At 49.7% G+C, this 27,609-nt stretch overlaps 2 protein-coding genes and 2 long non-coding RNA genes across 7 annotated transcripts; 2 read left to right on the top strand and 2 right to left on the bottom strand.

The window, feature by feature from the left end:
- Window positions 1–2,024: 2,024 nt before the first annotated feature.
- On the bottom strand, window positions 2,025–11,446 carry LOC120676350. Its single transcript, XR_005675787.1, has 4 exons — window positions 11,101–11,446; window positions 10,540–11,012; window positions 4,617–4,705; window positions 2,025–2,705 (listed from the first exon to the last, which is right to left on the bottom strand). It is a non-coding gene; the product is annotated as an uncharacterized LOC120676350 (long non-coding RNA).
- On the bottom strand, window positions 3,199–4,602 carry LOC120676351. The gene is made up of 2 exons (XR_005675788.1): window positions 4,098–4,602; window positions 3,199–4,038 (listed from the first exon to the last, which is right to left on the bottom strand). It is a non-coding gene; the product is annotated as an uncharacterized LOC120676351 (long non-coding RNA).
- Window positions 11,447–12,725: 1,279 nt separating the features above from the next.
- Window positions 12,726–19,014, top strand: LOC120676852 (protein CROWDED NUCLEI 4-like). 4 transcript variants are annotated; one of them, XM_039958183.1, is made up of 8 exons: window positions 12,726–13,134; window positions 14,141–14,350; window positions 14,937–15,190; window positions 15,367–15,637; window positions 15,787–15,870; window positions 15,942–17,650; window positions 17,740–17,887; window positions 18,429–19,014. In XM_039958183.1, exons 1-8 carry the CDS (start codon window positions 12,994–12,996, stop codon window positions 18,564–18,566), a joined length of 2,955 nt encoding a protein of 984 aa, XP_039814117.1. In that variant the 5' UTR covers window positions 12,726–12,993; the 3' UTR covers window positions 18,567–19,014. The 4 variants fall into 4 exon arrangements, with proteins under 4 accessions (XP_039814117.1, XP_039814115.1, XP_039814116.1 ...); XM_039958181.1 differs by having other exon boundaries at window positions 17,740–17,899; window positions 18,429–19,011; XM_039958182.1 differs by having other exon boundaries at window positions 17,737–17,887; window positions 18,429–19,011.
- A 5,333-nt stretch (window positions 19,015–24,347) lies between these two features.
- LOC120674991 lies at window positions 24,348–26,806 on the top strand. Its single transcript, XM_039956081.1, has 3 exons — window positions 24,348–24,409; window positions 24,761–25,538; window positions 25,610–26,806. Exons 1-3 carry the CDS (start codon window positions 24,348–24,350, stop codon window positions 26,804–26,806), a joined length of 2,037 nt encoding a protein of 678 aa, XP_039812015.1.
- The last annotated feature ends 803 nt before the right edge of the window (window positions 26,807–27,609 follow it).

The raw sequence follows: 27,609 nt of genomic DNA, 5'->3' as shown, positions 1-27,609 counted from the left end.
TATAGAGGTGGTCGTGCCAAAAAAACAGATCTCATTACACATATGAAGTGAAAGTCAACAACCAGTCAGAATGTTCTAGCAATTTGTGATTTTGATTTGAGATTCACCTTTACGGTTGTTGGGTGGCCTGGGTCGGTTCATGACATGAGGGTATTCAAGGCAGCACTTGACAAATATGGAAGCCGCTTCCCACATCCTCCCCAATGTACATTTGGATTTTGCTTAATATTTCTTTTATCAATTCGATGTTTGTCACTTTTGTAACAGTTAACATTACCATTGTAGGGAAATTTTATGTGGTGGACTCGTGTTTCTCTAACCAGCCAGGTTATCTTGCACCTTACAAAAGGAACAAAGTACCATTTCCAGGAGTACAATCAAGGTCCACCACCAAGAGGTAAAAAAACAAACCGTTAATCATAGACATTCCCAAGTTCGCAATGCAATAGAGCGTTCCTTTGGTGTACTGAAGAACAAGTGGAGGATGTTGTTACACATGCCCTCTTATCCAACACAAAAACAAAATAAAATTATTTCAGCATGTATGGCTCTGCATAATTACATTAGAGAGAGTAAATTGGAGGATAGAGATTTCGAAGAGTGTGACAAGGATGAGGAGTTCATTCCAATGGTGGATGAGCCCAGTCGGCTACGGCGTCGACGGCAACGTCGAAGACGTGCATCTCAAGCACAGGGCGCAAACACTAGTGATGTTCATGACATAATGTTTTCCGTGATTGGATAGCCGATGGATTGCATAGAAGGAGGTAATTTGGCATTTGTTTCAATGCCGAACCATGTCATTTGTATTCCTGTGTAAGGACTTGTATGGATTTTCATATGGACATTTATATGCATATTTGTAATGGATTTCTAATCAACACTAGTAGGGTGCACGTGCCGCGGCACGTGTTTTAAAGAACAATTATTAAAAAATAATTGAATTGTATCGAACACCTACTAAAAATTTAAAAATATTTATTAATTTCATAGCAATCCAATCTAATCTAATCTAATATAAACTAACAAACGAATTCATACCACCGCTTAGAGTTATAAAAAATTATATCGCAATTTGATCAGGTAAGAGCAGGGGCCAAGCAAAGGAAGGATAAAATCAAAAAAAATACTCATATTTTTTAGTCTAGCACTCGGGCCAGCATAAAATTATTAAAAAATAATTAGATTGCATTCAACTACTGCTAAAAGCCTCATTGCATGGAGAGGGAGAAAGAAAGAAGACTTGACTCCATGGATCATCATTTGAGTGCACTACACACGCCCGAATTAAACCAAACAAGCAATCAGACCTATGCACTACGGGGTTAAGAGATGAGGGTTCAGGGTTTGGCGAACCGACGCGCTTCGATACAACCGGTGGCAAGAATGATAGCGTCAGGACAATCGGTGCTGCCGACCAGGATAGGGCACCGGTGGCGAGGATGGCGTGTACAAGTCAGGGTAGAAGTGCAAATGTTAATGCCCATGTGTTTGGTACTGACTTGCACATGCACCGCTCAGTTAGACAAACTATAATATAATTTATTTGATTTCACATTGCTCTACAAGCAATATCGCTCTACAAACAATAATATGATTTCTTTCATTTTCTTTGGAAACCCACAATTTCCTTCAAATCGATGCCTAATCAGGATCTCTATGAACATTATTAGGCAATAAAAAAATCCAACATATTCTCTTGTCACCATGTTGGGAACATGCCAGGTGCAAACCAACCTCTCTGTGCAAACTATGGAAACTTCAATTTGAGCAATCGGATCAACATCTAAGGGAAGGGGCGCCGGGGGTGGGAGGGGGATTTGCAAAAGTGTGATTACCCAATCCAAGGGCGGGTCCAAATTGTAAAATTATCCAATTCCCCATGCTCCTTGGATGTTGATCCGATGACCCAGGTTGAAGTTTCCATAGTTTGCATGAAGAGATTAGTTTGCATCTGTTATGTTCCCATCATGTTCATAAACTTTTATGTCAAGTAACAACTTAGACTACTTAATGCTATGGTCTGGAAACAACCAGATCATCATGAATATTCCTTGTATGTATAGAACTTGTGCATTAACAAGCGACACGACACCCGTGTGCTATAAACACTGCATCTGCAAGCAAAATAGAATCTCAAAAATTTCTAGACTTATAATCAAAGCATGTTGAGGATCGAGGGACAGAATCTTCATGTTGAGGCTCTTGGTGCTGGGTACAATGCTAGACAAGCCATTTGCTCCAAGACGATATTTTCTGCTCCAGCCCAAGACCTCAGCCGTGAGCCCCTCATGGTCAGTGTGCTCAATTAGGTGATTTGCTGTGTCAACACTACAACTGAAAGAAAATCAAGGAGGTCCACGAATCAGAAAGCTAATGCAAAATTGCTTTCCTAGGATGGACCTTTCATTTCTATTTTGGTCAATCTTGCAGACCGGTTCCTCATTCAATGTAACATAGGACTGTAAAAATATAAAATTCTCTGCTTTCTGAAATTTCAAGATTCTAAACCATATGCATTATATCCATTAGGAGATTGTACATAACATGTAAGTAGATCTTCGTGTCCTAGTGGTAAAACTTTTCCAAAATTGTAGAAATACAATGATCTACAATGATCAATCAGGTAACCTGCCACATCTTCTCGATCTGCTCTAGCTTACCAATGTTATCTGAGCCTGCTCATTAATCAAAGCATCCTCTTCCTGAAAGAGATACCATAGATAAAATGGTCATGGTAAGACATTCACGGTGAACACCCTCCATTTATTTGGAAATATAAAAACATATTTAGCATTCAAGAAAAAAAAGAACATGGTTATCAATGAAAGCCTAGTCGAGTTTACAACAATTGTTCACATAGTTCACGATAAACAAAAAGGTGCTATACTCTTACTTAATGAATCAGGCAGGAGAGTGCATGTTGCATGCATATTATCTAAAGTCAGAAACAGCTTCAAACTCCATACAGTGATGTGCACACCCGCTGTGTCAGATCATGTGAAGTCCAAGAAATGTCCTTCATTTACTAAAAAGAAAGGAAATGTCCTTCCAAGACACTAAATCTGGAAGTCATGGGCTGGGCACTTCAGATGCGCTGGCTATGGTTTGAGAAAACAAACCCAGATCGACCTTGAGCTGGTCTGGAAGTACCTGTGCACCCAAATGCCTCAGCACTGTTTGCTATCTTTGTTGTGAGTTGTGACAAATATGGGTAGTGGCTATGACACTCTTTTCTGGTCCGATAGATGGTTACTTGGTAAAAGTATAGAAGAACTTGCACCAAATGTTTTTAGGACTGTCACAGTACGCACACGAAAGAAAAGAACGGTGGCTGAGGCTTTGGTGGATAACACTTGGGTTTTTGACATAAGAGGCGCACTGAATTGGCATGGTCTTATGGAGTATCTTGAGCTTTGGGATGCAATCTCTGATGTTCACTTAAGCAGTTCGTCTGACATACATCGCTGGAAGTTTGAAAGCTCAGGTTTCTTCTCCTCAAGATCAGCTTATAAAGCCTTCTTTGTCGGCGCCATCAAGTTTGAACCTTGGAAACGTTTGTGGAAGTCTTGGGCCCCTAACAAATGCATGATCTTTCTCTGGCTTGCAGTTCGTAATCGATGTTGGACAGTGAATCGCTTGCAAAAAAGGGAACTACAAGGTTAGCCAAGGGCATTATGTGCACTGCTATGGCTGTATCTCTGTTGATGTCTAGGACTGATATTTCTTTTCCTATAAAGCTAGCTTACATGAGGATGTGTTATTTGTCACAGTATAAATCTGCAAAGGAGTTGGCTAGAAGAAAATGGCAAAGGGCCTAGATTATATGCAGAACAAAAATAAATTCAAGAAGACTTCTGCTAAGTAAGAAGTTACTGCTTTATAATTTTTTGAAGAAATTTTTGGGGTATATACAGTTAGACTTGAAGAATCTGTACTGATATAAAAGGCATTTTGTATAATGTATTCCTAGGAGGGAGTAATAATGTATTCATCCACGGAAAACTGGGACATGCTCAGGAAACAGAGCCTTTTCACCTTTAATTTAGCTGGACAACGATTTGTAGGAATAAAGAGCTAGCCAGTGCTTCTACCACCCATGTGAAATGCACACAACATGCCATATATATTTTTTGAGGTGAACATGCCATATATATTATCAGTAGCTCAATGCATACAAAGAAGACACATCACAGAATAAAATTCGCGGTATACTTTGCTTCAATGATACTCTCGCCCTGATGAACAACAAATCATCATGCATACAAATCTAGATGCAATTGGTGTCCATATAAATATTTGTTCAGTTAGAACACAAGTTTAGCATAAACTGCAGTGGGAATATTATCAGCTGAACTGACAACACCATCGAGCTGAATGCCTGAATCACCATAGTGCAGGTGATAGCTCCTAAATGGAGTGGACGAGCACTAAGTTTAGCAGCAAGCACACAATACAGAGGTAACTAAAATTTGATAGAAGAAAACAATGTGAACCATTTCCCACCCAAAAAATACTAAAGAGCCGGTCTAACAAAAAGCAGCGCCGCATCCCAGTCCCATTATTATATACACACACATGAGATAAAATTAAACTAGATCGATTGAGAAGCTCACCTGGAACACCAATCTTGCAAGCTGCAGTTGCCACTTCTCCAGCAGAAGCTGCAACTCCGCCTCGTCTTCACGCTCACCTTCCTACACAGCTGCGCGGCCGCGAACACCAATCACAATCACAAAACTTGACAAGCAAATACCTAGCGCACGGGGAAGACAGGAAGTGGCCAGTGAATCGTGTTGGAATAAACACGCCATGCATGGATGTGTTGCTGGTGTGTGTGTTGTGTGTGTTGGCGCCATGCAGTTGAGCTGCTGTGCCAATCGGAGTCCAGGTCTTGGGGCAGAACGGATGCATGGTTGTTGCGTCCAAGCTGCAGTATCCTAGGAGGAGGTTAGGAGCAGAGGGAGGCGCCGGTTAGCACGGGAGGTGGCCGAGTCGTCCGGAACGAGCATGTAGGATGTTGAGGGTAGGATCGTGCGAATCTTGGCGAGATGGCCGGGCTGGGAGTTCGTGGCTCCTATGTGTGTTCCCTGGCTGATAAATAGCCTCTGTACTCCACCGTTTCCTTTTGCCAAGTCCAGTGAAATAACAGGCCAAGATACAGGCGTTCGTTGCCGAAAATTCATGTGTTCATCGTCTCCCTCGCCGGCATCATGTGTTCGTGAGTGTGAGAGAGTTCCTGGGCGAAGCCATCAATTGGTATCAAGAGCAAGGTTAGGTCGTCAGGAGATCCGTTCACCTCGTCGGAGGTGTGCTGGTGGTGGCCGGCACGAGCCGACGTTCATGGCGGCAGCTGGCGCAAGCCGGAGTTCGCCGGCGGCGTGATGGCGTTGTCCGGTTGCGGAGCGACGAGGTTAATTGCCGGGCCGTGTGTCGGCCTGTGCGTGGTCGCCGGTGGAGGCGCTCGGCAGCGGATCGTGTGTCGATCTTGCCGGGCAAGATGTGCTCAACGGTGTGTGCGTCGCACCGGGGCCGAAGAAGATGGCGTGCTGCTCCGCGGCGTTCGTCGCCAGGGGTAGGGCGTTTGTCGCCCGGACCATGCGGCAGTCTGCAAGTCATGGCGCTTGGCTCCATCGCAAGAAATTGTGTGGCACTCATGGCGCTGATGAGGAGGAGGCGTCAACCAGTTCGCGTTCGTGCGCGGCGTGTGTCGCCGGCGTACATGGAGCTCGGCGTGTGTCGCTGAGGACGAAGATGGTGGCTGCAGTGCGTATGGTGCTGTCCATGGCCACAAGTTGCTTGTGGAGAAGAAGCTCGGCGTGTGTCGCCGGAGCCGGAGACAACGGCGTGTGTCGTCGGAGAAGATGATGAAGGCCATCGGGTGCTCGGTTCGCGTCGAGGGTGGAGGCCGTAGTGGCGGCCGTGGTGGCGACGGCAAGCATGCAGCGTTCGCCGGAGATGGACATGCAGAGGTGGCCCGTGGCCGCGTCATGTCGGGAGGGCGTAGCGGCGGCTGTGGCGATGAAGACGACGGCGGCTGCGGCAACTCCGGCAACGACATGTCGTGTTTAGGGGGAGTTTGTTGGAATAAACACGCCATGCATGGATGTGTTGCTGGTGTGTGTGTGTGTGTGTGTGTTGTGTTGGCGTCATGCAGTTGAGCTGCTGTGCCAATCGGAGTCCAGGTCTTGGGGCAGAACGGATGCATGGTTGTTGCATCCAGGCTGCAGTATCCTAGGAGGAGGTTAGGAGCAGAGGGAGGCGCCGGTTAGCACGGGAGGTGACCGAGTCGTCCGGAACGAGCATGTAGGACGTTGAGGGTAGGATCGTGCGAATCTTGGCGAGATGGCCGGGCTGGGAGTTCGTGGCTCCTATGTGTGTGTTCCCTGGCTGATAAATAGCCTCTGTACTCCACCGTTTCCTTTTGCCAAGTCCAGTGAAATAACAGGCCAAGATACAGGCGTTTGTCGCCGCGGCGTTCATCGCCGAAAATCCTTGTGTTCATCGTCTCCCTCGCCGGCATCGTGTGTTCGTGAGTGTGAGAGAGTTCCTGGGCGAAGCCATCAATTGGTATCAAGAGCAAGGTTAGGTCGTCAGGAGATCCGTTCACCTCGTCGGAGGTGTGCTGGTGGTGGCCGGCACGAGCCGACGTTCATGGCGGCAGCTGGCGCAAGCCGGAGTTCGCCGGCGGCGTGATGGCGTTGTCCGGTTGCGGAGCGATGAGGTTAATTGCCGGGCCGTGTGTCGGCCTGTGCGTGGTCGCCGGTGGAGGCGCTCGGCAGCGGATCGTGTGTCGATCTTGCCGGGCAAGATGTGCTCAACGGCGTGTGCGTCGCACCGGGGCCGAAGAAGATGGCGTGCTGCTCCGCGGCGTTCGTCGCCAGGGGTAGGGCGTTTGTCGCCCGGACCGTGCGGCAGTCTGCAAGTCATGGCGCTTGGCTCCATCGCAAGAAATTGTGTGGCACTCATGGCGCTGATGAGGAGGAGGCGTCAACCAGTTCGCGTTCGTGCGCGGCGTGTGTCGCCGGCGTACATGGAGCTCGGCGTGTGTCGCTGAGGACGAAGATGGTGGCTGCAGTGCGTATGGTGCTGTCCATGGCCACAAGTTGCTTGTGGAGAAGAAGCTCGGCGTGTGTCGCCGGAGCCGGAGACAACGGCGTGTGTCGTCGGAGAAGATGATGAAGGCCATCGGGTGCTCGGTTCGCGTCGAGGGTGGAGGCCGTAGTGGCGGCCGTGGCGGCGACGGCAAGCGTGCAGCGTTCGCCGGAGATGGACATGCAGAGGTGGCCCGTGGCCGCGTCATCTCGGGAGGGCGTAGCGGCGGCTGTGGCGATGAAGACGACGACGGCTGCGGCAACTCCGGCAACGACATGTCGTGTTTAGGGGGAGTTTGTTGGAATAAACACGCCATGCATGGATGTGTTGCTGGTGTGTGTGTGTGTGTTGTGTGTTGGCGTCATGCAGTTGAGCTGCTGTGCCAATCGGAGTCCAGGTCTTGGGGCAGAACGGATGCATGGTTGTTGCGTCCAGGCTGCAGTATCCTAGGAGGAGGTTAGGAGCAGAGGGAGGCGCCGGTTAGCACGGGAGGTGGCCGAGTCGTCCGGAACGAGCATGTAGGACGTTGAGGGTAGGATCGTGCGAATCTTGGCGAGATGGCCGGGCTGGGAGTTCGTGGCTCCTATGTGTGTGTTCCCTGGCTGATAAATAGCCTCTGTACTCCACCGTTTCCTTTTGCCAAGTCCAGTGAAATAATAGGCCAAGATACAGGCGTTTGTCGCCGCGGCGTTCGTCGCCGAAAATCCTTGTGTTCATCGTCTCCCTCGCCGGCATCGTGTGTTCGTGAGTGTGAGAGAGTTCCTGGGCGAAGCCATCAATTGGTATCAAGAGCAAGGTTAGGTCGTCAGGAGATCCGTTCACCTCGTCGGAGGTGTGCTGGTGGTGGCCGGCACGAGCCGACGTTCATGGCGGCAGCTGGCGCAAGCCGGAGTTCGCCGGCGGCGTGATGGCGTTGTCCGGTTGCGGAGCGATGAGGTTAATTGCCGGGCCGTGTGTCGGCCTGTGCGTGGTCGCCGGTGGAGGCGCTCGGCAGCGGATCGTGTGTCGATCTTGTCGGGCAAGATGTGCTCAACGGCGTGTGCGTCGCACTGGGGCCGAAGAAGATGGCGTGCTGCTCCGCGGCGTTCGTTGCCAGGGGTAGGGCGTTTGTCGCCCGGACCGTGCGGCAGTCTGCAAGTCATGGCGCTTGGCTCCATCGCAAGAAATTGTGTGGCACTCATGGCGCTGATGAGGAGGAGGCGTCAACCAGTTCGCGTTCGTGCGCGGCGTGTGTCGCCGGCGTACATGGAGCTCGGCGTGTGTCGCTGAGGACGAAGATGGTGGCTGCAGTGCGTATGGTGCTGTCCATGGCCACAAGTTGCTGGTGGAGAAGAAGCTCGGCGTGTGTCGCCGGAGCCGGAGACAACGGCGTGTGTCGTCGGAGAAGATGATGAAGGCCATCGGGTGCTCGGTTCGCGTCGAGGGTGGAGGCCGTAGTGGCGGCCGTGGCGGCGACGGCAAGCGTGCAGCGTTCGCCGGAGATGGACATGCAGAGGTGGCCCGTGGCCGCGTCATGTCGGGAGGGCGTAGCGGCGGCTGTGGCGATGAAGACGACGGCGGCTGCGACAACTCCGGCAACGACATGTCATGTTTAGGGGGAGTTTGTTGGAATAAACACGCCATGCATGGATGTGTTGCTGGTGTGTGTGTGTGTGTGTGTGTGTGTGTGTGTGTGTGTGTGTTGTGTGTTGGCGTCATGCAGTTGAGCTGCTGTGCCAATCGGAGTCCAGGTCTTGGGGCAGAACGGATGCATGGTTGTTGCGTCCAGGCTGCAGTATCCTAGGAGGAGGTTAGGAGCAGAGGGAGGCGCCGGTTAGCACGGGAGGTGACCGAGTCGTCCGGAACGAGCATGTAGGACGTTGAGGGTAGGATCGTGCGAATCTTGGCGAGATGGCCGGGCTGGGAGTTCGTGGCTCCTATGTGTGTGTTCCCTGGCTGATAAATAGCCTCTGTACTCCACCGTTTCCTTTTGCCAAGTCCAGTGAAATAACAGGCCAAGATACAGGCGTTTGTCGCCGCGGCGTTCATCGCCGAAAATCCTTGTGTTCATCGTCTCCCTCGCCGGCATCGTGTGTTCGTGAGTGTGAGAGAGTTCCTGGGCGAAGCCATCAATTGGTATCAAGAGCAAGGTTAGGTCGTCAGGAGATCCGTTCACCTCGTCGGAGGTGTGCTGGTGGTGGCCGGCACGAGCCGACGTTCATGGCGGCAGCTGGCGCAAGCCGGAGTTCGCCGGCGGCGTGATGGCGTTGTCCGGTTGCGGAGCGACGAGGTTAATTGCCGGGCCGTGTGTCGGCCTGTGCGTGGTCGCCGGTGGAGGCGCTCAGCAGCGGATCGTGTGTCGATCTTGCCGGGCAAGATGTGCTCAACGGCGTGTGCGTCGCACCGGAGCCGAAGAAGATGGCGTGCTGCTCCGCGGCGTTCGTCGCCAGGGGTAGGGCGTTTGTCGCTCGGACCGTGTGGCAGTCTGCAAGTCATGGCGCTTGGCTCCATCGCAAGAAATTGTGTGGCACTCATGGCGCTGATGAGGAGGAGGCGTCAACCAGTTCGCGTTCGTGCGCGGCGTGTGTCGCCGGCGTACATGGAGCTCGCGTGTGTCGCTGAGGACGAAGATGGTGGCTGCAGTGCGTATGGTGCTGTCCATGGCCACAAGTTGCTTGTGGAGAAGAAGCTCGGCGTGTGTCGCCGGAGCCGGAGACAACGGCGTGTGTCGTCGGAGAAGATGATGAAGGCCATCGGGTGCTCGGTTCGCGTCGAGGGTGGAGGCCGTAGTGGCGGCCGTGGCGGCGATGGCAAGCGTGCAGCGTTCGCCGGAGATGGACATGCAGAGGTGGCCCGTGGCTGCATCATGTCGGGAGGGCGTAGCGGCGGCTGTGGCGATGAAGACGACGGCGGCTGCGGCAACTCCGGCAACGACATGTCGTGTTTAGGGGGAGTTTGTTGGAATAAACACGCCATGCATGGATGTGTTGCTGGTGTGTGTGTGTGTGTGTGTGTGTGTGTGTGTGTGTGTGTGTGTGTGTGTGTTGTGTGGCGTCATGCAGTTGAGCTGCTGTGCCAATCGGAGTCCAGGTCTTGGGGCAGAACGGATGCATGGTTGTTGCGTCCAGGCTGCAGTATCCTAGGAGGAGGTTAGGAGCAGAGGGAGGCGCCGGTTAGCACCGGAGGTGGCCGAGTCGTCCGGAACGAGCATGTAGGACGTTGAGGGTAGGATCGTGCGAATCTTGGCGAGATGGCCGGGCTGGGAGTTCGTGGCTCCTATGTGTGTGTTCCCTAGCTGATAAATAGCCTCTGTACTCCACCGTTTCCTTTTGCCAAGTCCAGTGAAATAACAGGCCAAGATACAGGCGTTTGTCGCCGAAAATCCTTGTGTTCATCGTCTCCCTCGCCGGCATCGTGTGTTCGTGAGTGTGAGAGAGTTCCTGGGCGAAGCCAACAAATCGATACCTTGATTGCCTCCCGCGCGATGTACATGGGCGTGTCCGCAGCACCCGCTCCGAGCCCTCCACCAGCCGCCGCTACCTCCCAGTGGGGTCACACCCATGTTCGGATCCGCACATCATTGCGGGGGTCGTGGCATCCGGTGCCGGAATTTGCGCGCCTTGTAACCGCCGCCGCCGCAGTCGGGTCGCGAGCAACTCGTTCTGGATTCGGACTGCCGGACACGAGATGCACCTTGGGCTCCCGCTCCACATGCCCCCTGGGAGAGGCTCCGGTGGAGCGTGGGCACAGCGCCTCCCATGCGACCGGAGGTGGCGGCGCCCAGGAGGGGCCCGAATATGAGCGCGGCGTCAAGGGGCCCGGAGAGGAACCTTAGGATTGGCTGCCGGCTGCAGTGTCACGGCGGCGAAGGACTCCGAGCCCGTATCTGGCATCGTCCGCCTCATCCGCCTCGGGATGGATCTCCATTCTCCATTAACCTGCATGGAATCCGCCGAGATCCTTTATAGTATAGATTGCAGGGAGTAGAGAGGAGCAGGGCAAGAGATATGGGAGCAGATTTTTCACCGGCATGGCGGTTGGCCTGTCCGGAGCGCGTCCACGGCGGGGAGGAGGCGCTGGAAGTCGGGGTAGGAGCCGGGCGGCGGGAAGGAAGGGGATCTCGAGCCAGGGAGTGCGACGATGTTGGAGGGGAAGCCGTAGAACCGTCGCAGTGCCATCGGGGTACGCCGGCGACGGCAACCATGGGAGACGGCGCGTCGCAAGGGCCGTGAGTTGGGGCGGAGGGCGCCGCGGGGAGGCAGCGTCGCGAGGGAGGTGGGGGCGTCGGGGAAGGCAGCGTCGCGAGGTGTGCGGCGGGGAAGGGGAAGGGGGGCGTGATTGACGCGGGCGGGTATGCGGTGTCGTCGGTGGAAAAAAATGGCGGAGGGGGGGGCGCCCTCGCGAATGAACGGAGGTGGGCGACGAAATCCGTCTGCCATGTTCTTTCGTCAAATTTTTGGTCTTACACGTGGGCCTCAAAGTGGGGGTATGTGAGATGGGTATAGGGCTAATTTTGGTGAGAAGTGTTTCAATTTTTATGGATCCTTATAGTATAGATAGTATGACTGTATGAGTTGTACGGGCTGCTGGGCTGCTATTTGTAATTGGCGGGAAATGAACCAGGAAGCAAAAGAGGGTGCAGGAAGCTAACCAGAAAGGAAAAGAGGGGAGGTGGGAAAGTGGAGTCATTAATGAGCTTATAAGTCATCTAGAACCAAACAACCCTGATTTATAAATCACTGATTTTAAATCACCTGACTTATAAATCAGATGACTTATGAAAACCAAACAGAATCTGAATTATGCAACTAAACAACAGCCCAATTTTAGCTTGCAGGGGAAGCAGCTGGGCAGCAGCCGCTCGCCCGCTCCCGCATCGGAGCGTTGGACCGTTGGCTGTTGGCACCCGCTAGAATTCTGAACGTCGGGTGTCCCTGACGTGCGGGCCACAAAATGTTGGGGCCCGCACGTCGGACTTGTTCAACGCACCTGTGCTGTGTCGGCCAGTAGATTTGGCTTTTTTTAATTTATTTATGGCGGATGGTCTCCTCGGATGCACAGGATGCTTCTGTGCACCAAGACTACAGGGTGGACTGTGGAGGGAGGGTGGAGGCTAATCGAACCCGTGCACTAAATTTTATATACACCTAAAATAATTCGAAAGATGACATCAATGAAAATAGTGCTTATTTTTTAGTATTATTAAGGAAGGTCAAAACACGAAATGGAAGAGGTACAAATATGATGCTAAGCATCGCGTTTGCGTGTCCTTCTATGTTTAACTATCCTAATAATTGTTTTTTTAAACGGAAATGAAAACCAATGAATTGCTGGTTCACCCCTACAACCGCTACCTTCTAATACTCCCACCCAGCTGCTAAAAAGAAGCTAGTGCCTTTATTAATATTATGTAAATAAAAAGGGTAATATAGTATCCTACCATACAAAAGGTCACGATATCACACAGTTCATCCCAGCTGGCCAGCTGGCATTGCCCCCATAAACGGAAATTAAAATTAGAGAATCCGCGAATAATCAATTCCTCACGGCATGTACAGCACCGAGTCCTCCGTGCACCCGGTCCACGGCGCTCAACGCCCATCCCGATTTCAATCCCCCCCTCGGCCACCCATCGAGCCAAACCCTTTTTTCTCCCTCCATTCTCCCCACCGAACCCGAGTAAAAACCTTTCTCAGCACGAAGAGCGCAGCCGCGCTGCTGCCCACGAAAAGAGAGCGAGGAAAAAGAGCGAGAAAGAAAAGGAGGGGCGGAGGAGAGAGAGACCTCCACTCACCCCCGGCCGGAAAAGCACTGAGCCCCCCGGCAGCGAGGAGCGCGTGACCTCGCCGGGGTCGCGGGCGGGCGGCGCCGATAGGATCTGCTAGGGTTCCGGCGGGCGGGAGGGCGGGACCCCTCGCCATGGCGAGCCCGCGGTCGGGCGGCGCGGCGGGGGACGAGGCGATCTGGAGGAAGCTCCGGGAGGCCGGGTTCGACGAGGACGCCGTCAGGCGCCGGGACAAGGCGGCGCTCATTGGCTACATCTCGCGGCTCGAGTCAGAGGTAATCGCTTTGGATGGATGCGCCGGGTTTTGGTTTCTTGGGGACGTTGCCGGCTGTTCTTGGCTACCCCTGAGTAGTTCTAGGCTGGAGTTCTTTCGTGGGGTGCTGAGTGGAATTGTTCGGTCAAGAACTTGGGAAAGCAATGGCGAGATTCTGCCGGCGGGGAGGGTAGGATTCAGGGGAGGGAAGATTTCTTCTTGGCGTTTTCTCTTGCATTATTTTTTACGTTTCTTGGCTTCTGCCGTGGGTATTGTGCCAGATGAGTCGCCCTAGTTGAAAACAAAGCTGTTTTCTTTGTGTTTCCCCGGTTTTCTTTTGTATTCACTTCGATATTCCGCGAAGCCGCGAAAGGTCCTGAGTTCGATTCTCATCAGAAGCGAATTTCCGGCTGTTGGGTAAAAAAACCCCTCGCTGTGCTCGCCGCGAGGCTTGGCCCTCTCGGGCATGGGTCAGAGTTCGGGGGGTTTCTCTACCCGGGCCAGTGTGGCTTCCTCTTAATGAAAAAACGGTGGGGCCGTTTCCTCCCCGGGTAGAGTTTTTTTTTTATATTCCGCGAAGCCCAGTTAATGTGCGAAGTGAGCTGGGTCTGATTTCAAGCATACTGCAGCAGTTGTTTACGAACTACGTTTAGGGAGAGTTCTTTTACTGCCAAGGGTGTGACAGAAATTAGACCTGAGAAATGTTTATGTGGCTCTGTGGAGTGCTTGATGTGTTGTTAAAAATAATGAACTGCCACAGTATTGTGTTAGCAACTGCATTTATTTTCTATATGGTAAATGGCCGTTATCATTTACCCAGTTTACGTTATGAATGCTGTTTTCCTATTGATACTGTGAGTGTTCCTTGATCTGTGCCAGAGTGTAATAATCTAATGTCCTGTAGTATGCTATATTGGTTTTCTGGTTGCTGCTGCTTACCTTTTAGGATTGCATGTTTTAATCTCTCCAAGGGCTGGAAATTCTTCGTTTTTTTAAAAATAATTATGTGAAAAAAACTGTGTGTGCAGATTTATGATTATCAGCACAATCTGGGGCTTATTTTATTGGAGCGGAAGGAGTTGGCATCTAAGTATGAGCAGCTTAAAGCTTCTTCTGAGGCCACTGAGATCATGCTCAAGCGTGAAAGAGCTGCCCAGCAGTCTGCTTTGGCTGAAGCAAGGAAAAAGGAAGAGAACCTAAAAAAGAATTTATGCATTCAGAAGGAGTGTGTATCCAATGTAAGATTCCATCTCAATTGACCATCTCGGTGTTCTTCTATCTCAATTATTTTATTCCATGTATAGAACCCAAAAGGTTACGTCCTCCATTTGTTTGTCAACATGTACACTAAACAATTGACAATGATGAAGTATGCTCTACTAGAGAGTTATTATTGACATGGATGTTCAAATTATTGTGAATGCTTAATTATTTGAGGCAAAGAATGTACGTACCACCAAATGTTAAACTTGTTTGTATTTTCTGTGCATGATGTATAGTGACATTGATCAATCAAGTTTTAATTTAAAAATGTAGTGAGGTGGGAGATCTAAATTGAGAATTTTATACTGAAGTGCCAATTGTTTCACTAGGATCTAATTTTATGTGCAACTGAAACAAAAACTTTGTGTTTCTTTCTGAACATGTGTATATGATCATTGGTAATATGTAAGGAATTTTGTAGGATTCAAGCAAAAGATAACTCCCGATTTGTCTTCGATTTGATTTCCCCCAAAATAGGATTGCATGGGACTTTTGAGTTGTATACTCCATTTCACTCGTTTAAAAGCTTAATCTTTTGCTGATTCGGCTTATTCAATGTAGCTTGAAAAAGCACTGCATGATATGCGTGGAGAAGCAGCTGAAGTAAAAGTTTCATATGAAGCCAAACTAGCTGAAGCCCTTCAAATGATAGAGGCTGCACAGAAAAAGTTCGATGAAGCAGAAGAGAAACTTCTTGCTGCAAAATCCTTGGAAGCAGAGTCAACTCGGACTCACAATGCCTCATTGAGAAGTCTGCAAGACATTGAAGACCGTGAATATCAGCTAAGAAGAGACAGAACTTCTTTTGAACTTGAGTATGCACTCAATTTTCTTGTGAAATTAAGTTGGATTTTTCTGACTAAAATGGTTTAATTTGAGTTCTGTTTCAATTTTTCGTGAAATGTGTGTTCTGATGTTCTTTTAGAAATGATGATTTTGTTTGTGGAAATATTTCTCCTGTGACTTATTTAAATCAAGCATGTTATTGCAGGAGTGCATCTAAGGAGAAAGAGATTAGCCTCCAGAGAAAATTATTGGATGATACCAAAAAAATTTTGCATGAAAAGGAGCAGGCATTATTGAAAGAACAAGCACTTCTTAATCAGAGGGATGACAACATCCTTGAGAGGCTTGGATACATAACACACTCGGAAAAAAGGTTGGAGGAGGAAAAGCTGAACCTTGAAGATGAAAGGAAGGTTCTCATGGAAGAAAGGAATAAGCTGGACCTTAAAATGGAGGCAATTATTTCTAGGGAGGAAGTATGTATTGTTTCCTTCCTTTCTTTTGTTAGCGGAAGTACTTTGTTACTTTGTGCCTACTGTACAGAGATTCCGTTCATTATTTTATTCGCAGCAGAACTTTGTTAATGAAGTTGTGCCTCTAACGCAGAAAATGCTTTGTTTTGTAGGCCATAATTAAGAAGGAATCCTTACTTGATAAACGCGAAACCGAACTATTGGTTTTGCAAGAGACAATTGCCAGCAAAGAAAGGGTATGATTTTCTAGTATCAGTATAGTTGATGTGTGAATAGTTAACATCTAATTGTGCTGATATGGCTGTAGGTTGAAATAGAAAGGCTGCGCCAGGAGCAAGAAGTTGCCTTGGCGAGAAGAAGGCAAGAATTTGACACTGAGATGGAGATTAAGCTCACTTCTTTTGAGGAAGAGATAGAAGTGAGGAAGGCCCTGCTGGACCAGAGGGAAAGTGCCCTCAGTGAGCAGGAGGATTCAGTGGCACAAAGAGAACAAAATCTCAATCTTAGACTTGCAGAGTTTACAAGCAAGGAAGAGTCTTTGGTAAAGAGATCAGATGGGATAAATGAAGAGGAGAGAAAGCTCTCCTCTCACAGAGAAGTGGTGTACGTTGAATTACAAAAAGAAAAGGATGAAATCCAGAATATGAAATTGGATTTGGAGAAGGAAAAATCTTTCTTTGAAGAGGAGAAGCGTGAAGCGATTCAAGCTCAGGAGAAACTACTAATAACCCAAAATGAGAGAGAAGATTTACTTATTTTGCAGATGAAACTTAAAGAAGAAATTGATAGTCTGAGAGCCCAAAAAGTTGATCTCATGGTTGATGCAGAAAGGCTGCTAGCAGAAAAAGAAAGATTTGAGATTGAATGGGAGCTAATTGATGAGAAAAAGGACGAACTACAAAAGGAAGCAGCCAGGATTGCTGAAGAGCGAAGAGTTATAGAGGAGCATCTCAAGAATGAACTTGATATCATCAAACAAGAGAAGGAAAATCTCCGAATTCAGTTCAAAAATAGTACGGAATCCCTCGCTTGTGAACATAAGGAGTTCATGAATAAGATGCAGCAAGAGCATGCTAGTTGGCTAAACAGGATACAACAAGAAAGAAAAGATCTTAAGAGAGATATTGATATCCAGAGAACAGAATTACTGAATTCTGCAAAGGCACGGCAGATGGAAATAGATTCATATTTAAGGGAAAAGGAAGAGGAGTTTGAGCAGAAAAAGTCCAAGGAGCTTGAGTACATCAATTCTGAAAAGGAAGCGATGAGCTCAAAACTAGAACATGTCAGGCTTGAATTGCAGAAACTTGAGGATGAGAGGAAAGAAGCTATGCTAGAACGAGAGAGGAGAGAGCAAGAGCTGTCTGAAATAAAGAACACTATAGATGCCCTTGACGAGCAACGGGAGAAGTTGCAAGAGCAAAGAAAACTGCTTCATTCAGATCGAGAAGCAATCACACAGCAAATCCAGCAACTTAATGAACTAGAAGAACTGAAGATTGAAACTGAGAACAAGCAACTGTCTTTGAGACAGTTTGGGAGATCAAAGCATGGAGATGGTGATGCGGAAAACCTGAAGGAGAATGGCGTTCACCAGTCTCGAGATAAGGATCAAAATGCTAGTCCCAAAAAGTGTTCATCACCAAAACTTATTCTTGGAAAGAAATTAGATGTGTCCCCCTCTGTTTCAACACCAATTTCTTGGGTTCGAAAATGTGCTCAGGTGATATTCAAACGCTCTCCAGAGAAGAGTTCTGATCATGATAGTGATAGATTTGCACATGCAAAGCTGGGAAATGTCAATGACCCTAGCTTAGTTGGAAATGGTGGATTATTTGCTTGTCAGCTGGAAAATGGTGCTGGGGAAGTACAACATGCTGTCGAGAAAGTTGGGAAAAAGAGGCTTAATAATGCACTATCTCATGATCAGAGTGAAATTTTACAGCCGAAACGGAAGCACCAGAGGAGCAGTACTCTGACTCGGAGAGTGATAGGAGGAGAAATTGAGTCTAACTGGTAGCCTTTCTTGTTTACAAAATTGCTTCTGTTTTATCTAAATTTCGGAAGTTATTCTTACTATCTGTTGTCATGTCTAATGTCAGCAGTCCATCAGTTCTAGAAGAAAAATGTTCTAAGAATGAACACGACGAAGTCCCAGTTGGTTTATCTGGGAAGGGACTGGGTTATCCAAGACCAGGAGAACTGGCTTCTTCAGATGCTTCAGATATTCCTCAAGCATCTGAGCCTTCAGAGGTGATTTCAGTGGTAGTTTCTCAGTGCTCAATATCTGTTTCTGGTTAATGTTTTGCACCTTGTTTTCTGAATCGAGTAATGCTGAGTTTGATAATAGCCTTGTGGGCTTGTGGCATCCCACCTTGTTTCTGATATTACATCTGTACATATGGGAACAGATATTTGCTTTTTTCTAGGAGTTCATCTAATTTTCTGCCAAACAAACTGATAAATATTACTGCCAAACAAGCTTGTAAATGTTGAAACTTTGTTATTAATCTCCTAGGTTTTGCATGAACCTATGCAAACGGCAAACCATGTACAGAAAATTGTACATTGCGAGTATTGGTAAAAAAAACTCTGTGTTCATCGTTTCTATTATGTTTATGTCATGCAATTTGGAGTTGCTGGCTTTCATAGTGGAATTTGTGCCAAATGAATGTGTCATATTAGCAATAAGTTATTATCCATTTTTAGAGAAGTTATTCAGCATTAGCCATACAGGGCCAGGGCACCTCTTCTTTAGGATTTATCTTACTGGTTTCCTATTTTTCCTTGCCAGTCTGCCGCTGAAGCATTGATCGGAGATGCTGAGGACAAGGATGAACCTGATGAGGACTCTCATGATGATGAAGGCGAAGAGGAAGAGGAAGAGAAGACATCTTCAGCGAAGAAGCTGTGGCGCTTTCTCATTACATGATCACCTTCTCCATGTGATGAATAACACAGCTAAGTGTAGGCTGACAGTTACCTGTCCTATGAGGATATGCGGTATTGCGAGCAGTGCTGCCTTATTGTAGCTTCATTGGCTTTGTGCCTTTGTCATACCCAGTCTTTGGGGGTTGTAGAGGAGGGAGGCACTGATTTGGTTGTGTTGGTATTGTGATCAGCGCGTTGTTTTGGATGGTGCTGTAGCTCCCCCACTTGCTTCGTTTTCTGTTCTCGTATCCTCAAGTTGGCTTCGACAGTTCGACGTGTAAAGTGATTGATAGCTTGCAGGCTGGTGTAAAAATGATGTGTCGTAGCAAAGGCAAACCCGTATGGTTAGTAGCATTGGCCAAAAGTGTGGTAGCGTTTGCCTTTCTTGTTTCAGCTGTGTGATATAAAATAGGTGATTTGACTGATTTGTGGCCTGCCTTTGTTTTTGACTTCATCGTGCAAAGTTTGTCAAATTTTGTGATCTGTAGCGGTTTTTGTGCTTCGGGCTCGCGAGATCGACTTGCAAAATGCGCCGACTGATGCAATGTTAAGTTCGACTGGGCCAATGTGTACCGCGAATTGGCTACGTTTTTTTTTTCACATGTCCATGTCTGCCTGCAGTAAAGTCTGTAGCCATTGACCCCCGCGAGCTTCTGCTTCTTGTGCCTGCCGGGAGGCAAATAGTAGCTCTGCCACAGTATCGTCCGGGCATTCGGTCTGAACACGCACCATCGAAATCGGAAGCCCAGATCCGTTCCACGTTCCTGAGACGCATTCGTCCATCAGGACCAAAGAATCAGATAGACGACCAGCGCAGCGATGGGCTGACGGCAAGAATTCCTCCCGTGTACTTGCTGAACGAGCATCAGATCCAGATCACCACCAATCGACCCGAACCAGAAGCACACCTCCAACTCCAAACATACTGTTTCCGCAACGCTGCTCGTACGCGCGAATCATCATTACAGCGACAGGTGTGTAGGTGTAGCGATCATGGATGGCCCTGGGGCCTGGGGCAAGGCATCGTGCGAGCAAGGTACAGGTACGTGATCACCGGCTCGAGCACGTCTGGATCTGATCGCGTTCGTGCTCGACTCCTCCGCCATGCCCACGCGATGCGTGGTCGTCTTCTCCCAGCGAAGAAGATAGCCAGGCGCCGGCGCAGAGCCATGCACGATCGTCGCAGAATTCTGAGGAACATTCTGACGTGCCTGGAGCCAGAATAACCTGGACATTTCTCACTAGGTGCCCGATGAACCTGAACTGCACGTCTGCACCTGCACGCGATGCAAATCATCGGACACCCACACATGGCCTGGCCAGCGCGCGGCCCACGATTCGTCCACGGACATCCAGGCTCCACAGCTGCTGCCTGTGCCTGCACGGGCACGGCTCGCTGCACCTGGCAGTGTCCAGCTTGCTGTACGTCCCAAACCGAGGCCCATCACCCTTGGATCTACCAGGCGCGACCAATGGAGAACTAGCGAGTAGCGATCCAAGCGTTGGTCCCTCTACCTCGATCTACATGTAGTAGTCCACAACATGGAGTAGGGCCGGCCGGCCTCAAACATTCAGGAACGACGCCCCATGGATCCAGCCAGCAATGTGCTGAGAACCACGGGACGTTGTCCTTCAAAGTTTGATATCGAAAATAGATTTCAATACATCAAGCATGTACGCCATTCAACATCTCCGGTCCAGCCAAGTGGTCCATCAAACTGAGATCTGGCGGCTTCGCAATAGCACCGAACTAGTATTTATTTTCTCTGCTCCATTTCTTGAAACCATGTCCTGGGCAGGGTTCAATTTCCCGACCGGACCGGCCTAACCGCCGGGCTCCGGTACCGGTTTACCGGTCCGGTTAGGCCGGTTACCGGTCGGAACCGGTCAAATGTGAATTTGAATTCAAATTTTACCGTGGTGGCGGTTCCGACCGGTATACCGGCCGGGTATACCGGTATACCGGCCGGTTTGGCCGGTATACCGGCCGGTTTTGTGTTGCGGCTCACTGCGGTATACCGACCGGTTACAACGGTATACCGGCCGGTTTGGCCGGTATACCGGTTGTTTAGAGTATTTTTTCGCCGCTTGAAAAATTGATTCCCGGTGTGAAATAAAAGGAAATTTCGACATGAGCTATGCACATTACCGGTTACAACGCTAATCGGCGGTTTACCGCCTCCCCATACCGGTAAACCGGCCTCCCCGGGCGGAAAACCGGACGGGACCGGTAGATCTGCTACCGGTCCGGCTTACCGGTGAGGGAGACCGGTTAGCCGGGATCTGAGAGCGGCTAACCGGCCTCGAGCGGCGGGCGGCGACTTCTGGCGGCGGACAGGAGTCAGTGAGGGGGGAGCGGGTGAGGGAGGCGCTGGTGAGGCTTCGGCTGAGGGACACGCGACGTTAAATGACCTCTGCCGCGCGATGGGCCTTAATGGGCCGCGGTTTTTTTTCTTTTTCTTTTTTTATTTAACTTATAAATTCCGAAAACCATACTAAATGAATGAATTTTGGAGAAAATTTGACACCATTAGATTCATTGCACCTTGAAGTATTTTTAGGAATTTTTTGGGAATTTTTCATTTTTTTGAATTCAAATTTAAATTTTGAATTTGGACCGGTTTCATACCGGACCGAACCGGTACCGGTCCGGACCGGTTTGACCGGTAACCGGTCAAACCGGACCGGTTACCGACGGTTCGGTTAACCCTGGTCCTGGGACGGATTCCATGTTTGATCTTGTTCCCCTGATTGGATCTCCTGATCCTGATGTCCTTTTCTGTTCGACTACATGTAGATTATTAAATTCAGACTAAAGCTAAATTTGGGCTATTTCTGTTGTCTAAACATGTCATGTTTGTCTTACCGTCAAAAGTTGTCGCGTTTATGTTTCTTTTCCTGCACTATTAATTTTAAGTCCGGTTGCTGGAGGACGAGTTGACCACGCAATGATGGTGGAGTCCGCCAAGCAGCTCGAGGCTTCAGGCTGCCTATTTTTTTTTGAATGAACGACACTTGACGAGTGCGTTTTTATTGATATAGCAGAAAAATACAAGACTACGGCTCTGGGAGGCCATAGACAGAAAACAAAAAGAAAAAAACAACAAACTCGTCCCGTTGGATTGGGACGTCAACATGGGTTACCGCTCAACTATACTCACTGTCCGATTGGATTGGGACATCAACACGGCCAAACTCTAAACACAACGACGACAGAGGAGAAAAGACACAACCACAGCTTCCACCTACCATCGCACTCTTGCGGCTATCGAAACAACTGAAGTGTTCTAGCATTGATAGAGGAGCAGAAGGGGCAGACACCACCACACCAGGAGGCCACTGCCGTGCAGGACCCAATGCCGCAGTGCTGCTGCACCCAAACCGACCGCCCGACGGCATGAAAAACACCAAGTCCGGAGTAACCCAACGCGCGGGGGCCTCGCCACTTCCGCCATTGGACGCCACTCTCGTGTGCGCGAGGACCTCCAACCCGTCACTCATCACGCCTCTCTCATGTGCGGGGACCTCCAACCCGCCACACGACACCACGCTCCGTACTCGTTTCAGGGATTGTCGTCGAGGCATCAAGAAGAGGTGCCCCGCCCCCCGGGAACTGAACCAAGCCGCCAGACTACCTTCGTGGTTCGAAATCATCACGTTGCTTTCCCCCTCGCACGAAAACGCCGCCCTCGAGCCAGAAGACCGAAGATGTCGCCCGCGCCGTCTTCCAACGTTGTACCGCACCGAAAGGGTTCAGCCGTGCTGAACACCCCGCCGCGATCCGCTGCAGGCCAAGTCGTCACTTAATGTCGTTGCCGCTAGCGCCGTCCTTCAAACACTGTCCCGCACCGCACTGGAGACTGCCACGCAGCTCCAGGCGCCGCGGAACGCTGCAAGCAGGCGAACAACAGCCAAGTGATGACTCCCGGCCACCAACAAAAGAGCAGGCGTCTTGGTGTGAGGTAGGCAACCCCCTTCTCCACACGCCTTCCGACAGATTTGTCACCACCGGCCGAAGAAAATCGTGAGCAGCAGGCCGGCCAAGTCGACGAACGGTGTCTCTAGAGACGACGCCTCCAAGGAGGTCACGACGTCCACAGACGCCACCATCGCTCGTCCAGGAGCTGGACCGGGTTTTCACCAGAGACCTCGTGCAGGAGGGTTGCAACTCCAAAATGACGCCCTCAGCAGGGAGAGCGACGCCCGGAGGCGCCGCCGCCATTTCACCAGAATGAATCTGGCGAGGGCTTTTGCCCGGAGTGCCGGCACCCCACTGCACACATTCGTCACCTCAAGCCGGCACCATCACTGCGGCCGCCCCAACCGAGGAACGCCACTATCACAGCTCCACAAAGCCCGCTGCCGAAGCTCCAACTCCCTCTGCCATCCTCGCGACCCGGCAACGCGCCGGCGCCACACCGCACCTCCTCCCGGCACGCCGCACCACCGCACCTCCTCCCGGCCGGGCAGAAACCGCCAGCACGGATGACGCGGCCTCGGCCTACGCCGCATCTCCTCCTCGCACCGCTACCCCACTGCCGCGCGCGCCGGCCACAGCCACTGCCGCACGCACACATGGCCCCGCGCGCCGGCCACAACCCCCGTCGCCGCGCTGTACCTCCCTCGCGCCATCCGCGCGGCCGCCCGATGCTTCCACCACGCCGCCCCGCGCCGCATCTCCTCCACATGGCCTCCTCCCGCGGCCAGGCCGTGCCTCTGCCTGCCTCGCGCCGTGACGCGCCCTCCGCGTTGGCCCCGCGCACCGGCCGCCACGCGCCGCTGACGGGAGCCGCCGCTAACCAAGCACCATCCACACGCAGCCGCCACCCATGGCCGCAGATCCACCCGTGGGGGTGACAGATCCGGCCATGGGGGGGGTGGCAGATCCGGCCGCCAAACCACCGGAGGAGCTCCACCGGCGTCGAGCCGAAGCACGCCTCCGCCCGCACGGCGCGCGCTAGCAGCCTGCCCGAGTCCCCCTGCCGCCGCCCTCCTTGCAGGCGCCGGACTTCCGGCCCCCGCTCAGGCGACGGCGAGGAAGGGAGGGGGAAGGGTGAGGGTCCGGCGGCGGCGGCGCAAAGGGCCCCCCGAGTCTCCTGCGGGAGCGATGCGGGGGTTGCCGAGTCCAGCGTATGTCGTTTTCGTTCAGGCTGCCTATTCGATGGAAAGTAAAAAAAAATCTTGCCCAGTACGTTTGAGTAGTCAAAAACTGCAAATGCATCCACATATTACTTTACTCGTATGTCCAATTATATTCTGTAAATGTGTGCAGCCTACTACTTCCTTCGTCCACAAAAGAATGCAATTCCCGTTTTCAATAAGTCAAATAATTTGAATTTTGATTAATGTTATATAAAATAATATAATATGATATAAAATAGGGTTAATTGGGTCTGAGCCATTATAAATGTCAGGTATTTGAACCGTGCCATTATAATTCATCTTACAGCGTGGGAGCCATTACAATTCTCGCAGAGTTTGAATCGTGCCATTATGTATGCCTGATGCCTCTTTGGGCCCATGTGCAGGCATATGGAGCCATATGTATTTGCGTAGGGACGGTGTTGCCCTCCACCGAGTGGATAAGGTCGCCGCCCCCTTCGTTTGTTCGCAGCCACCCCCCTTTCCCGACTCCATCTCCCCCGCCCTAACCCTAGAGCGCCGCCGCAGACCTCACCGGCAGAAACTATGGCAACGGCGAGGCGCTTGGCTGGCGTGGACTGGAGCATCATCGGAGCATGAAGGAGGTCGCTGCGGCGGTCGGAGTAGCGGCGCAGCGGCGATGAGGAACAACAGTGACGACCGGGGTCCCGCGGCGTCGCCGGCAGACGCCGACGCCTCCAGGTAAGCTCTCTAGACCCCCAGACCTGTACAAATCGTGTTTGCCTGTACAAATCGTGGTAGAGACATGTGTGCAGTAGACCCCAGACATTAGAAAGGATGAGAAATTAGTGTAATTACGCTGAATTTGTGTTACAATTCATGCTTGTTTCTTATTTTTGTTTTGGTTCTTGTGCTAGGAGTACTATGTTTTCGTTAGACATCAAAGTTCAAGCGTTTATGACGAAAGACAGGGATGGGAAAAAAATTTACGTTAAGGGAAAGGAGGTTCATTGGTCGATGGAGGTAGGCACGATTACATTTGAAATGCTGGTTTCTAGCCTGTCTGAAGTGGTGAGTTGGAGCTCTTACCAGAAGGGCACAGTTTGGTACTTTGACAAAGACTTTGGGTGAGGATGCAATGATTGTAGATGATAATCAATTCCAAAACATGTTAGGTATGTATAAGAGTGAGATGAGTTGCAAGCTTCTTTTAATTGTGGTGGAGAAAACCATATTTGAGCAGCACTTTGTAGCACAGCAACATATCCTAGCAGAAGATCCATTACAGCCTGCTTTAGAACTGCAGCCTGAACCTCTTGTTGTCATTCCACCCGAACCCACTTCACCACAAAGAACAGCTGCAAAACCACAGCCTGAACCAAACAGTGCACCTGACATCTTTGTAGAACCACAGCTTGAACCAAATAGTCCCAAATCAAATACAAATGTTGCTGAAGAAGAGCCTGACATCTTTGCTAACCATGAAGAGTATGTGAGTGTCAATGATGAGCATTTTTACATTCCAATTCCACCTGAACAACCTACTATGAATGCACAACCTACTAATGATGATCCAAATGAATGTGCTTCTGGTGAAGGAGAGATACCTCCGGAGGCAGAGGTTAATGATGCAGATCCTGAGGAGATAAGGGTCCTACATGATCCAGAGAACCCCAAAATAGAGAAGGATGCCCTTTTTCCTGACATTGAGACATTCAGGAAAGCAATCACCCATTATGAAGTGAAGACTGGATTTGAGTTTGCAAAGAGAAGGAAGTCTGATCCTACCAGATTTATTGCAAGGTGTGCCCACTCTAGCTGTCCTTGGCGTATTCATGCTTCAAGGCTGCATGATCAGAAAACAATACATGTATGTAAGCACTATGTTGTATTAAATAAGTTTCCAAGTGCATGATACTTGTTGTTATTCTTCTTTTGCAGATTAAAACTCTACCAGCAAAGCACAATTGTCCCTCCACCAAGCTTGTTCCATGCAAAATGGCTTCCCAAAGCTGGGTGGCAGAAAGGCTCACTAATTTCTTGAAGAAGAATCCTAGCAAGGGGCCCAAGGCAGCTAAAGAAAAGGTGGAGGGAGATTATGGCATTGTGCTGAAGTACTCCAAAGCCTATTCAGGCATGAAGTTGGCACTTCAACAAATTCATGGTAAATATGAAAATTCTTTTAAGTTGCTGTTTAATTGGAAAGCACAAATGGAGATCTCTTCTCCTGGTAGCATTGTAGAGATAGATGTGCAGAAAATAGGCAAGAAAAGAAGGTTCAAGAGGATTTTTGTAGCTCTCAAACCTTGTGTGGATGGCTTTCTTGCTGGTTGTAGACCATTCATTGGTGTAGATGCATCTAGTCTTAATGGCAAGTACACTGGGCAGTTGGCATCTGCAACCGGAGTAGATGGACACAACTGGTTGTATTACATTGCCTATGCTGTTTTTGACACTAAAAATGAGGATAATTGGACTTGGTTCATGAAGAACTTGAGAAGGGCAGTTGGGAGCCCTGAAGGACTTGTCATCTGCACAGATGCTTGCAAGGGTCTGGAGAATGCTATTGGAGCTGTTTTCCCAGAGGCTGAGTACAGAGAATGCATGAGACATCTGTATGCCAACTTCATGAAGCATTACACAGGTGATGTTTTCACAACACACCTGTACCCTGCTGCAAGGAGCTACACTGAGGGACTGTTCAGGTGGCACATGCAGAAGATTGCTGAGTTTGCTCCAGCTGCTATAACCTATTTGGAGGAGCACCACAACAGAATCTGGTATAGGTGTGGATTCTCTGAACTTAGCAAATGTGACTACCTCACAAACAATGTAGCTGAAAGCTTAAATAGTCAGGTCAAAGAAATGAAGGGGCTGCTGATTCATGAGTTAGTTGATGGGATCAGGGAGATGGTTATGCAGAAGAGGTACCTTAGGAGAAAGATTGGAAGGGAGATGACAGATGGGATTTTGCCAAATGTAATAAAGGAGTTGAACCTTATCACAAACAACTTGAAAGTGGTAAAGGTTGCAGTAAGTGATGAAGATTTTGCTGAGGTTACCTTGCTTGATGACTGGAACAATACCAAAAGTCACATTGTGGACCTTGTGAACCACAAATGCAGCTGCAGAGCATGACAAATCACTGGAAAACCTTGTAGACATGCACTGGCCTGGATATTGACCAACAGACTGCAAATCAAAGATTATGTGCATGACTTCTATTCTGTTGCCAAGTTCAGAGCAGCTTATGCAGCTGTTGTTCCTCTAATGCCTGACAGGTCTGACTGGCCTGAAGTGGACCTAGGCTACAAAATGTTTCCACCATTGCAGAAGAGGGCAGCAGGCAGACCAAGAGTGGTCAGGATCAGAGGAACTATGGAACAAAGGGCCAATAGGAAAAAAGTGAGGTGCAAAAGGTGCAAGGCTTTTGGGCATTTTGCAAAGACATGCAAGTTTGCTGAACCAACAGAAGGTGATGATGGCATTGATGAGGCTGCTACTCAAGCATCACTTAAAAGGTATTTCTCCTAATGCATATCTGCTATGAACTATACATGACAAGCTCCTAAATTGATATCTGTGTGGTAGGGGAGAGATGAAGATGCAGATCCAAGCACACCAAACAAACAGAAAAAATAGAAGACATGTACAAAGAAGAATAAGAAGTCTCCTGGTGTCGGTGTTTACCGCCAAGTCTGCTCAGGGATACCCTTAGCAGTAGGGTTTGTAGGTAAGGATCGACTGCTCTAGAACTCGATGGTACAAGGAAAGATTTAGACAGGTTCGGGCCGCGAGTTTGCGTAATACCCTACGTCCTGTGTGGTTTGTAGTGCCTTAGGTGTTGATGATGATTGTTTGGATGGGGTCCCTGCCCGCCCTTATATATCCGGGGGGACAGGGTTACATGGAAAGTCCTAGCCGAGTACAGTTGGTGTCCT

The sequence above is a fragment of the Panicum virgatum genome, chromosome 5N (genome assembly GCF_016808335.1).
Source record: "Panicum virgatum strain AP13 chromosome 5N, P.virgatum_v5, whole genome shotgun sequence".
In the NCBI taxonomy this organism is placed as follows: domain Eukaryota; kingdom Viridiplantae; phylum Streptophyta; class Magnoliopsida; order Poales; family Poaceae; genus Panicum; species Panicum virgatum.
This window is presented reverse-complemented; position numbering and strand designations above follow the sequence as displayed.

Excerpts from the sequence above, each read along its gene's own strand:
- LOC120676852 (XM_039958180.1), top strand. The coding sequence starts at position 12,994 with ATGGCGAGCCCGCGGTCGGGCGGCGCGGCGGGGGACGAGGCGATCTGG. Across the intron at positions 17,651-17,736 it reads GGAGAAATTGAGTCTAACTG|CAGTCCATCAGTTCTAGAAG; the intron begins GTAGCCTTTCTT and ends GTCTAATGTCAG. Across the intron at positions 17,900-18,428 it reads CTTCAGAGGTGATTTCAGTG|TCTGCCGCTGAAGCATTGAT; the intron begins GTAGTTTCTCAG and ends TTTCCTTGCCAG.
- LOC120674991 (XM_039956081.1), top strand. The coding sequence starts at position 24,348 with ATGAGGAACAACAGTGACGACCGGGGTCCCGCGGCGTCGCCGGCAGAC. Across the intron at positions 24,410-24,760 it reads GCAGACGCCGACGCCTCCAG|AAGGGCACAGTTTGGTACTT; the intron begins GTAAGCTCTCTA and ends AGCTCTTACCAG. Across the intron at positions 25,539-25,609 it reads ATGATCAGAAAACAATACAT|ATTAAAACTCTACCAGCAAA; the intron begins GTATGTAAGCAC and ends CTTCTTTTGCAG.